At 53.9% G+C, this 12517-nt stretch overlaps 1 protein-coding gene and 1 non-coding gene across 3 annotated transcripts; both read right to left on the bottom strand.

Moving 5' to 3' along the window:
* Positions 1-8066: 8066 nt before the first annotated feature.
* On the bottom strand, positions 8067-11725 carry Rpl13 (ribosomal protein L13). 2 transcript variants are annotated; one of them, XM_076838896.2, is made up of 6 exons: positions 11672-11725; positions 11360-11476; positions 11096-11237; positions 10728-10901; positions 10195-10251; positions 8067-8268 (listed from the first exon to the last, which is right to left on the bottom strand). In XM_076838896.2, the coding sequence occupies exons 2-6, from the start codon at positions 11461-11463 to the stop codon at positions 8110-8112; spliced, it is 636 nt and encodes a 211-aa protein (XP_076695011.1). In that variant the 5' UTR covers positions 11464-11476; positions 11672-11725; the 3' UTR covers positions 8067-8109. The 2 variants fall into 2 exon arrangements, with proteins under 2 accessions (XP_076695011.1, XP_076695012.1); XM_076838897.2 differs by having other exon boundaries at positions 11360-11469; positions 11672-11715.
* LOC143384595 (small nucleolar RNA MBII-202) lies at positions 10958-11039 on the bottom strand. Its single transcript, XR_013089388.1, has one exon. It is a non-coding gene; the product is annotated as a small nucleolar RNA MBII-202 (small nucleolar RNA).
* Positions 11726-12517: the final 792 nt, after the last annotated feature.

The raw sequence follows: 12517 nt of genomic DNA, 5'->3' as shown, positions 1-12517 counted from the left end.
GTCTCAAAATAAAAACTTAGAAAAGGCTGGGGCTGGGGTTGTGGCTCCGTGGTAGAGCACTTGCCTAGTACATGCAAGGCTCTGGGTTCCGTCCTCAGCACCACATAAAAATAAATACATAAAACAAAGGTACTGTGTTTAACTACAACTAAAAAAAATATTAAAGAATGAAAGAAAGAAAGGGCTGGGGATGTAGCTCAGTGGTAAAGTGCCCTTGTGTTCAATTCTGGTACCAAACAACAACTAAATCATTAATCTTAGACTCAACAGTGAACCATCCTTACCTATGACCCACAAAGTTCTCTGAGCTCTAGGACTTCAAACCCTGCCGACTCTGTCGCTGGCCAACTCCTACTTATCCTTCAAAGCCTTGCTTAATCTGCCCACCCTCTAACATCCCTCTCTGGGCTCTCACCTCCACACCACTGGCTCCACTGTCCAGAGTCATGCTGGCCACAGTTTGTCCACCACTGGACCAGGAAGACCTGGCTACCTGCAAGAGAGACCTCCCAGCCCTGACTAAGGCAATAGACAGCAGGCAAGTGAGTGGAGTCGTGGGCCAGAGAAGGCTCCATGGCGGGTCCAGAGCTGCCTGGCCCCCTGTCTGCAGGCTCCATGGCCTCCTGCTCACTCACACTGGCCATCAGCTCAGTGGGGGGTGAGGAGAGCCTGCCCAGGGCCACACAGCACCTCCTGGTGCCTGGGAGCCCGTGCTCCCGGCCACGTTCTGGAGCCCATCGTCCTTTCTCCTTTGCCTGAGCCGCTGCCCAGGGCCTGTGGCCTCCTCCCTGGCTGTCCTCCTGAGCTGAGCACATGACAAGTTCATCCCATGCCAAGGTGTCATCAGGGAGCAGGAGCTCAGCACTCACCCCTGGGTGCCAGGCTTTCAGTCTGGAGGGCTGCACAGAGGGTGGGGGACTGGCCAGGGGCCACCCAGCCAAGCAGGCACACCATGTGCTTCAGCCCAGACACTGGGACTCTAGGAATGCTCGGGGCACACTGGCCTCTGGACCCACCTGGGCGTGTCCTTGCTACAGGAAGGCACACGAGGTCTGTCTGACTGACTGAGAACAGGGCTGGTCAGCCTGCAGGTGCGCTCCTGTGTCCAGAGGCACTCAGCACCGTCTCCCCCAGGGTGGCTCTGGGTGAGCCTGGGAACGCAGCCGAGGGGGAACAACTGGAACCGCGTCCTCACCCACCAGTAAAGGAGACGGGTCTCAGAGGCCACTTAGGTGTGGACACTGCAAAGGGGTGTGGAGAGGAAGGTAGCAAGGCACAAGCCACACACCCAGCTGGTACTTCCTGTCTCCTGGTGCTGACCTGCCCTCTGTGTTGTCTCAGAGCACCCAAGTTGTGTCCACATGGACCTTCTCCCAGGACCTTATGTTTTTCCTGCTTTAGAAATACACAGTGTCAGGCTGGGGGTGTGGCTGAGGGGCACAGCACTTGCCTAGCATGTGCAAGGCACTGGGTTCGGGTCTAAGCACCATTTCTATAAATAGATAGATAGATAAAGGTCCATGGACAACTAATAAAAGTATTAAAAAAAGAAATACACTGGGTCAGGATCCTCACTACCCAGGAGGCTGAGGCAGGAGGATCATAAGTTCAAGGCCAGCCTCAGCAACTTGATGAGACCCTGACTTAAAATAAAAAGGGCTAAAGATGTGGCTAAGTAGTAGAGCCCTGGGTTCAATCCCTAGCATGAAACCAGCTGAAACAAACAAAAATAAACACACAGTGTCCAGCGCAGCCGTGGCCTCTGTGAGAGCAGATGCCTGGGGACTGATGGCGGGGCTTCCCTCCTCCAGCACAGCCGTCAAGGGCCACAGAGGTGCACAGGCCACTAACACTTGCAGATGTGCTGGGACCACAGAGACACTCTCACACAAGGGCATGCTGAACCAGCCAGAGGCCATCTCCCCTTCCACAGGTGATCCCCTCTGGCTAGTTCTTCCTTTCACAGTGACACTGACAGGACCCTGGCCCTCGGAGGACATAGTGGCTGACCTTTCCAAACCCAGCCCTGGCCCATCTTCCCCTCCTGCCTCTGGGGCCTGCTGCACGCCTTCTGCAAATAGCTGGGGGTGGGCATCCTCTGTGCCCCTAGCAGTCCTGCTGGTCAGGAGACACCATCCATCTTGCTGATAAGGAGACAGCTCAGCGAGGACACTGTGGTACCTGAGGTCACAGAACAGGGACAGAGCTGGGACTCCATCTGGACCCACCACTCGGAGCCCAAACTCAGAACCTCCTAGACCGTCAGGCCCTCAGACAGGCCTTGAGAGCTTTGTTGCTCCCAGGACTGACCACAGGGACACCTACACTGCACAGGGCTCACCTCTCAGTCTCTGTGGAGCTGGGCAGAGTGACTTGAATGCCACTGGCTAGGACAAGCTCCTCTCACCCTGGGGTCACCCTGAGCTCAGAGCTGGATGCCCACTGTCCCAGGGACCCACTGGACTCAGGCAGACAGCTCCTGACCACTGTGCTCATTCTGTGTCCAGTCTTCTTCCTGCTGACCACCTCCTGGACCTGCACTGCCTCTTTGCAGACCCACCTGCAGGGCTTGCCTGTTTCCTCACCCAGAGACCCCTCTGGACCTCACTAAGTGGCTGAGGCTGGTCTTGAACTTTCGGTCTTCCTGCCTCAGGCTCAAGAGTCATTGGGATTGTAGACATGCACCACCATGCTCAGCAAGGAAGAGCACTTTTGAAACAGCCCCCAACCAACAGAAACTCCTAGACCCTGGCCCACCCTGCAGCCCCCACATGTGAGTAACATCCATCCCCTTCTTTGTCGAGGAGTCAGATGGACACTCGAGGTGGGAGCTGTGTCCCTTCTTAAGGCACGGAACCCCACCAAAGCCTGCCTGTGTGTGAGCTGCTTGGGTCTTGGCTCTGGTCTTGTTCCGGCCACCTCTGGGACCCCGGGTGGATGTTATGCCCTGTGTGGAAACTGCTCTCAGGGTGCTGGTCAGAGGCTGTGGCTTGCCTGCCCCTCCCTGCTTCCTGGCACCAGGTGTGAGCACTCGCTGGACAGGGGCTTAATGGCAGGATTCTGCCGTTGCCAGATGCCAAGCCATTGGACTGGTGGCCTTGGACTTGAAAATCACGAGTGGCCTGTGTCTGGCATATCCTTATCGTGACATGGACCTGACATGCCACAAGGCCATGGTGACATCTTCCCCACCTGACACTGACCATCTGGTCAGTAGGCTCCTGACTTGGGCCAAGACCTCTGGCCAGACAGGCTGCAGGTGGCCAAGGGGCTTCCTGACCAGACCCATGCTTGGCCCAGGTCAGCCCCACTGTGGATGTTGGCTGTGAGGCCTGCAGCCCTCAGCCCCTGGTGGCCTGGGGCTTGTCCTGTGAGCCTGAGCAGCAGCCAACCTGCTCTTCACCCTGCCACACGCTGGGGCCTCTGCTGCCATCCTGTGGAGGCCATGAGCATGTGCAGGACACGGCCCATCCCATGCAGGGGTGGCTTCACAAAGCAGAGCCAGCCAGGGCGCCTTAGAGCAGGCTGGGCAAAAGGAACCCCAACCTCCAGGCAAGGCTGCCCCGAGCTCAGCCCTTGCAGGGGACTGGCATGGCCAGAGCAGTGGCGAGTAGGGGTGGGCAGGGAGGCTCTCCCTCACACTTCAGAATCAGCCTCCGCTGAGAAGCAACATGGGGTAGTTGCTAACTCAGGCCCTGCTGTGTAATAAACTGCCCCAACAGCAGCCAGCACGCTGCGCGGCACCTGAGCTGAGCTCAGTGGGAAAGGCTGCACTTCCAAACTCCCTGCAGGTGTGCTGTGGCCCTCCCCTTCCGGTATTCCCATAGAAGCCCACACAGCAGGAGGGCACCTGAGCAGATCAGCAGCTTCCAGCCACGGGCATCAGGGGGAAAGCAGGGAGACCAGGGACGCCAGTCCTGTGGGTGGAAGTGGCAGGCAGGAACTGTGTCCTGGGGATGTGTGCCCAGGCATGTCCGGTGGACAGACGTCCTGGTTTTAGTCCTATGTGACTCATCTGGGCTTTGATGATATTCTTGGCGAGGGCCTGCCTGGGCGATGCTTGGATGTTTCCCTCCACCCTTTCAGTCCCTTTTATCCATAACCTAGTTCCACCACCTCCTCCGGGGGAGTTCCTGCTACCTGAGGAGCTCCCTGGAGGGCGTGAACTGGCCAGGCTGTAGGCTGCACTCTATTTCTCCCCGTGCCGTGGGGCTGGGAGTCCAGTGCAGATGTGGAAACTGAGGGTTTGGCAGAGGCCTGGGCTGCAAGAAGGCAGGTTGACCCTGCGCCTCCCATGCTCAAGGTCACCCTGCTGATGGCCCAATTCCCAGACCTCAGGTGCTGCAGGAGGGTCTGAGGCTGATCTGCATGATGGAGCTAACTGACAACCTTCAGTGTGAGCGCTGGACAAGGCTGTCCACACCAGCCCTCTACTGTGCCAGGGAGGTCCCAGCCCTGGACCCCAGGACCCCTTTCAAGCTGCCTCAGAGATGGCACAAAGCTGGGTGGAGGACTGCACAGCTCCAGCTGCCTAGCCTGAGCTCACCTGTGAGGCAAGGTGCACCCCAGGAGGGAGCAGAGGGGCAAGAGACTCATACTTTCCCTTTACAGAGGGGGGCGGGGGCTGCTGTGCCTTCTAGCTTGGGACCAGGGACTCCAGATGCCTATTTCCTCATTACTTTCTTGTCTGTTGACATGCACATCAGCCTCCACCTTGCTTCCTGTTAACCAGTGGTCCTGTGGTGCTGGTGCAGTCGGCCCTTGGTACTTGTTAAGCAGGACACAGGTTGTTAGGCTAGCTGAGCCAGAGCTGGGTCAGAGTCCTGAGTACCATCTGGGTTTTTTGGTTTTTTTTTGGAGGGGGGAAGGTATTGGGGATTGAATACCAGGTGCTCAACCACTGAGCCACATCCATATTAGAGACAGGGTCTCACAAAGTTGCTTAGGGCCTTGCTGAGTTGCTGAGCCTGGCTTTGAACTTGCGATCCTCCTGCCTCAGCCTCCCGAGTCACTGGGGCTACAGGCATGCGCCACTGCACCTAGCTATCCAAGTCTTGTTCTTAGCAACTGAAAAGCACACTGGTTATCTGAGCATTAGGTGAGGACACACAGGAATGCCTGCATCTGGGGACCCTAGCTGCAGCCTCATGCCCTTGTGCTCCACAAAGTGTGGGCCAGGAGGCTGGACCTGTCAGGGAACCTGGGAGAGTACCCAGGTGGCAAGTGTACTGCTGCAGAGGGAGGGCTCTGCCTCCTACCAACATCTGAAAGAAATTCCTCACCAGCAGGCTGAGGCTGGAAAGCCAGAGATGACCAGTCCACTGCAAACGCCCAGCCTGTGGTCCTTCTGCCACTTCACACTGCCTGTCTCCCAGCTGCCCAAAGATAAGCAGACTCAAAACAGCAAAGTGAAAAAAAGAAGTTAATGTGACAAAAAGGCAAATTTTTCTTAATGTACAAAGAGCTGCTTTAATTCAAGAAAACAATGAAAATCACAAGTGGACAGGGCCAATAGGAGAGCCAGTACCCTGAGAAGGGGTGCGACCCAGCTGTGTTCTAACTCCACGCAGACTTAGGACTCCAGCCTCCTCTGTTTAGGGGATTGTGTGGACAGAAGGCCAGTGCCCTGCACAGGCCCCCTGCAGCACAGAAGCAACTGTTCCCAGAGACCTGGGGTGGGTGCTGCTCTTCACTTGACACCCTTCACTTTCCACATACCTGGACTTCTAGAGCATATTTCTTCTACACCTGGTTAGTTTTATGGGGATGGACCAGGGACTTAAGCATGCTCTGCAAGCAGTCTGCCATGAGCTGGTACTCCAGTGCTCCTCTGTAACTCTTTAAAAAAGAAATATGACGGCAGGCACAGTGGCCCACGCCTATAATCCCAGTGGCTTGGAGGCTGAGATAGAAGGTCACAAATTCAAAGCCAGCCTCAGCAATGGCAAGGTGTTAGAAACCCAGTAAGATACTGTCTCAATGGGGATTGGGGATGTGGCTCAGTGGTTGAGTGCCAGGTTGAGTTTAATCCTGGGTACTGGAATTGAACTGAGGCTGAGGCAGGAAAATCACAAAAAAAAAGGTGTGCGTGGGGGGTGTGCTAGGGATGTGGTTCAATGGTTAAGTGCCCCTAGGTTCAATACCAGGTACAATAAAAGACTTATCCAGAAACCATGAAAGAAAAAATAAATTCAAGTACTCACGAAAAGCTACCATTGAGAAGGGAAACATCAGCCCTACATATTTAAAATTATCTACTTCTACATGTTAAACCAAGTAGAAAAACCCCCAAATAACCTACTGTGACTAATTTCCAAAGAACTGGAAATGAGCATTCATTTTAATTCTTCCTTTTAACAACTATACAATATCCAGATTAAACTTGTGGTGGGATAGGTGACACGAGTTCGTTTAGAACTGCACATCTCCCTCCAAATTAAAAACTATTGCATAATTTTAAAGTATTAAGAAAATGAAAAACTCATGAAAATTCTTAATGTCTTCCCAAAAAAGCAAAATAGAGAAACCCAAATTCCAAACAAACCAGTGCATGTCAACTAAAAACGGGCAAAGAACATGAAACTGTAAAATGTGCTCCACTCATACATGTAAATCAAAACCTTCAGAACCTTTTCTAGCTTCCCACACTCATTGGTGGCCACACCCAGCTGCTATTTTGCCAGGACAAAACCACACTGCCACTGGCTGATTCCTACCCAGCTGCAACATGAATGGGCAATCTGTGTGCTTTGTAGTCCCCACCTTGGGAGGGTGGCCCAGCAATCAAGGCCTTGCCCAGGGACTCTCAGCTAGCCTGAGGGCTCTCCAAACTCAGTCCTTTGGGGGTGGGGGAGGAGCACTTAGTGCCCTCCAGTAAGCCCCCTAACCTGTCATGCATCTACTGCTTCACAGGGACTTACATGTCAATCATAAATGTCCAGGAACACCAAGGGACCATTCCCCAGGGGGGAATCTAAGGGCCACCCTAGAATCCAGCTCAGGTGTGCTAAAGGGAGTCCTGCTTCCTTAGGTGGGCACAACTCAGTGGCCACAATGTCCAACCCAGTCCTTGCCCACGACCAAGGACTGCAGGGTCAGAGCCCTTGCAGAGGACACACTTTCTAATCCCTCCAGCTAGAGACTAGAGGATGCAAGTAAATTGGAGCTGACAAGCACTAAACTGGCAGGACACTCATGTACCAGCCTCGTGACTGCTTTTTGTCTTGGGCACCTGCTTACCTGCTGGTAGGAGAGGACCCTGTGGCAGGGAGAGGACTCCTGACCCGAGAACCCTCAAGTCTCTCCTTTCCAACTACCCACCCCTACTCCCATCAAGCACTTCAGATAGGACTCTCATTCTGGAGGGTTCTGCTGGGTGCCACTTCAGCGGGTAAGGTATGCCTAAGGACAGCAGCTACTTCCTCCCTACCCTCCCCAGCAGACAGTATACAATAGGCACCTTACTACAAAAACTCCTTGGGGACAGGGATCTCCAGGAAGGACCCTTGCTTGACAGGACCTGCAGACTGGTTGGAACCTGCAGCCAGGAACCACCCTAACCTCCTAGGAACACAGCTACCTGGAAACATGCAACAGCCAGAGGATACCGCTGCATTCTCAGGCTCAGGGGTATACAGCCTCCAAAACACAGGCTGTGTCACTGTTAAGATATGTGGTCTATCACCCCTTACCTGCAGGCTGGAAGCATCCCATAAGGAATGTTGGGTGTATCCAGGCAAGAAACACAAGGATTCAGTCAAGAAAGCTCTATCTGAGGTTGTTAGAGCTACAGTTAGGGACACAGGCAGATAAGGGCCCACCTTCAAGGTGGGCAGTGAACACCCTCACCCTGATGGTAATCCAGCCATGGAGCAAGGACAGTTTCAGAACATTTTAGGGACAGCAAGATGGCAAAAAGGATCCAGGCGCAATTCAAATCATCAAACTAAATCCTGAGATGAAATGCAAGCTCTGGGAGGCTGGTGAGAGCCCTGGCAGCACACCCAACAAATCTGGCCCAGCACAGTTGGCCACTGCATATGGAGGCAGAGCACAGGAACCCCAGCTTTAGCTTCATGGAGAGCATTTATTACAAGACCCCACAGTGCTTTATTTTTTCTTTTCGACATCCTGTTCTGCAGCTTCCTTGGCCCTTTTTGCCCTGATGCCAAAGAGCCGGGCGTTGGCACGAGCCATGCGGAGACTGGCAAATGCTTTGAAGTTCTTCTCCTCTTCGGTGATGACTCTGGCTTTCTCCTTCTTGTACACCTGGGAGGGAGGACAGGATTAGGCTGATACCTTGGGCTGTGTGGCATTGCCCACAACCAAACCAGTTAGGTTAGGAAGTCTCCCCATAGCCAGGCATGGCAGTACACACCCAGAGCCCCAGCTTCTCAGAAGGCTGAGGTGAAAGGGTCAAGAGTTTGAGGCCAGTCTGGGCAACTCAGCACTCGCCTGAATCAATAACAATAAAGCAGCAAGCAAATATTAAGAGAGAAAGTCTCTCCCCCTTTTTTTTGGCGGGTGAAGGGGGGACCAGGGATTGAACTCAGGGGCACTTGACCACTGTGAGGCCCTGGGCTTGATCCAACACCACATAAAAATAAAGGTATCATTATCCAACTACAACTAAAAAATATATTGGAAAAAAAAATGAGGAAGATGAACCAGGCGTGGTGGGTGCATGCCTGGAATCCCAGCAGCCTGGGAGGGTGAGAAAGGAGGATCTCAAGTTCAAAACCAGTCTCAAAAACTTAGCGAGGCCTTAAGTAATTCAGTGAGACCCTGTCTCTAAATGATATACAAAAAAGGGCTGGAGATGTGGCTCAATGTTAAGAGTCTGAGTTCAATCCCTGATACAAATAAATAAATAAAGGTGGCTAGGGTGGTATGTGCCTGTAAACCCAGTGACGCAGAAGAGGTAGCCCTGGGCTCAATTCTCAAGGATGCAAACATAAAAAAAAAAAAAGATAAAAATCAAAGCTAGGAATAATGACCCATACATATAATCCCAGCTATTCAGAAAGCCAAGGCAGGAAGACTATTAAGTTTGAGGCCAGCCTGGACAATTTAGGGAGACCCTGTCACTCATTCATAAATAAATAAAAATGAATTAATGGCCAGGGGCATACAACTCACAAAGTGAGTGCCTAGCACGCACAAGACCCTAAGTTTGGCAAATCAACCAAAATGCATGTAAGATTTTAAGAGGAAAAACATTGCTGGGCACAGTTGTGCACACCTGCCATCTCAGCAACTTGAGAGGCTGAGGCAGGAGGATCCCAAGTTCAAGGCCAGCCTCAGCAACTTAGCAGGATCCCATTTCAACATCCACCTCAGACTTAAGTCCCCAGAAAGACTATGAAAGGGGTGCTGTTAAGTAAGCAGATGCTTCTGTGGGACTGGAGGACAAAGAACCCCAACCTCCAGGACACTTGCTGGGCAGGCCACAGGGACATAAGACCATCAGCATTCCCAGAGGGCTGCCTGCAGACTGGCTTCCAAACAGCAGTGAGTGGGGACCCTGTCGGAGACCCCTCTTGCTCATTACCTACCAAGAGCCCCATGTCACTGGGCGTCACATGCAGGCTTCTTAGATACTGTTTGTAAAGTTTATTCTGGTTAATTTGTCATGCAAAGGTTGAAGTCTGCTTTTTCCTACTTGATGTACTACTATTTGCAATTTTTTTTTCTTGGTACTAGGGATTAAACCTAGAGGTGCTTAACCACCGAACCACATCCTCAGACCTTTTTTCATTTTTTGAGACAGTCTCTCACTAGGTTGCTTACAGTCTTGCTAAACTGGTGAGGCTGGCCTTGAACCTGTAATCCTCCTGCCTCAGCCTCCTGAGCTGCTGTGATGCACCATCACACCCGGCAAGTCTCCTGTAAATAATTCCTACAGATAATTTTTATTTTACTCAGAATAAATGTTTTAATTAGAATATATTTTTGAAACTTGCAGGCTTGCAGCGGGGAGATCAAGGGAGTGTCAACAAAACTTCTGAAAGGTGGGACAAGGCCATTCATTCCTCAAGAGGCCCTGATTTTCCCAAGGGCTTAAGAACCTCCCTTCCCACAACCTAAAAACCTGAGCTAAAAAGCCACCTATGGCCTTTCAACCAGGTATCTGTCCCACCCAAGGTTTCGCCTGCCAACCTCTAGAACACCTAAGCAAACCCAGTATCTACTTACATTCCGGATGGGCATCACTGGTCCTGTTAGCTGGGTGGCCAGTTTGAGTTCTTCAGCCTGTGTGGAATAAGACTGAAGTGAGTCCAGCTCCACTTTACCTAAGTGTCACAATATCCTGAGCCCTTATGTGCCCAGTCGTTAGAGATAAAACAGGCCCAGATCAATGCTCACCTGGTCCTGAGCACCCAGAATGGGAGCAGAGCAAACCCATTCCCTAATGCAACCTCCATGAAAGCCCACAAAGATGGACACTGCTGACTTTATCCTCTAAGTCTCCTAGGAACACCTCTGGACAACATGCATCTAAGCAAGGCAAGCAGGCTCCAGCACTGTCAGCTGCCCCCGCCAGCAGACAGAAGAGCTCGGCTCAAGACCACAGCAGCACACCCTGGCAGTTTCTCACCATCAACCACACTGCCCACACATAATGGCAAGGTTCTGGAGAATATGAAGGCCCCAGGCACAGAGATCATTCGACCTGAACCTTGCCTCTCAGCTCCCAACCTTCCTTCTTCCCAGCACGCGGTACTCACAGAGCTGTCTCCCTTCTTGGGGGCGGAGGGCTTCCTGGGGAAGAGGATGAGCTTGGAGCGATACTCCTTCAGCCGCTGCACGTTGGCCTGTAGGGACTCGGTGGATTTGTTCCGCCTCCTGGGGTCCACCGAGATGCCAATAGTCCGGGCCACCTTCTTGTGGATGCCTGCCACCTGCACCAAAAGCAGGCACGGATGAAGGCCCACGGAGCCCCCCCCCACGGGGCCACAACAAACGCTCAGCCGTCAGATGGAAAAGGGTTCAAGTGCACTTTCATCAAGGCAGTACAGCGATTCCGGAGAATGTCATCACTTGGCTGGGACCCACGAGGGCCGGACCCGCGGCCCGCGCTGCTTCCCGCACTCACCCTCAACTCCTCCAGGCTGAAGCCCCTGCCGGCTCGGACTTTGGTGTGATACCGCACCGTGGGGCACCTCACTATGGGCCGGATGGGTCCCGACGCAGGGCGCGGCGCGATGCGGCGCGCTTTGGCTTGCCGGGCCTTGCGCCTGCGGGGAGAGAAGCCGGGCGGCGGTCACCTCCACTCCGCGACGAGGGGGCGGCGTGCCCCAGTTGGCGCCCCACCGCGGCACAGCGCCCTGCCCCGGGTCCCCACGCGCCCGCCACGCACCTGCGGATCTTCCGGGCCGGCTGGTTGAACCACGTGGCCACGCGCCGCTGCCAGTCCTTGTGGAAGTGGGGCTTCAGGATCATGCCATTCCGGCTGGGCGCCATGGCTGCCTACGGCCTCGAGGGGAGAAGGGCGACGAGTGAGGGCCTGAGCCTGGCCGCGCGCCCTGGGCCCCCACCCCAGGTCCTCCCGCCTGGGTCCCAGGTCGACGCCGCCTGCGGCAACAAAGAAGCCTATCCATGGCCGCGCGGGCGGCGGCGATGGGCTGATGTCGGAGGATGGAATCTGATGGCAGCAGAGGGACGAACTCACCTCTTGCGCGGAATCGGAGGGCGGAAAGGAAGTGGCGCCGCAAAGCCCTCTGGGGTGGTAGTGTATCCGACCAATCAGAAGGGCCGGAACGCTTCGCCCAATCAGAGCCGGGAGGAAATGGACGTCACGGGCGCACCTCCGGGCTACCAGCGCGCCGCAGGCTCGGTGCACCCCCGTCGCGGTGGGCCCCGGTGTCCGCGCTCTGGCCGTCCCGCGCTAAGGGAAGGCTAGAGTGGTGGGCACAGAGGCAGGAAACCTTTAAGGACTTGCGGAGTGGCGCTGAGGGGCAGCTCAGGTAGGGCGCTTGCCTGGCAAGTGCATCCCCAGCACCAAAACCACCAAACAACTGGAGAACTCGAGCCGTAGACCCTTAGACCTCCTTGGTCCCGCGCTTGTTCCCTTGTCCTTCGACATCCCATTGGAACATTTATGCCTCTTTCTTTAGGTAAGACTTTTAGTGGGGTTTTTGTACAAAGTGGGCATTCAGTACTTAAACGTGCATTTGCTCACTTAACCCGCATAACCACAAGTGAGCCACCATTGACCTTAGGCCCCAGGTTCAGGTAACTTCTCTAAGAATAGGCGTGGCGGGTTGCAAATATGGAGCCAGTAGCACAATGCCTGAGACCCCAAGAGCTGAGGCAGGCGCATCACAAGATCGGAGCATCTTAGCAAGACTCTGTCTCAGAATAAAAAATAAAAAATGTGCTTAGCATGCGCAAGGCATTGAGTTCCATCAAGAACACAGATAAATAGGTCTCAGGAATGTAGCTCAGTGGTGGAGTGCCCTGAGTTTAATCCCTGGTACCATGGAGCAGCGAGGGATAAATACTTGTGTTAAAGCCA

Source organism: Callospermophilus lateralis, chromosome 18 (assembly GCF_048772815.1).
Source record: "Callospermophilus lateralis isolate mCalLat2 chromosome 18, mCalLat2.hap1, whole genome shotgun sequence".
Taxonomy (NCBI): domain Eukaryota; kingdom Metazoa; phylum Chordata; class Mammalia; order Rodentia; family Sciuridae; genus Callospermophilus; species Callospermophilus lateralis.
Note: the sequence above shows the minus strand (reverse complement) of the source record. Positions and strands in the feature narration are given on the sequence as shown.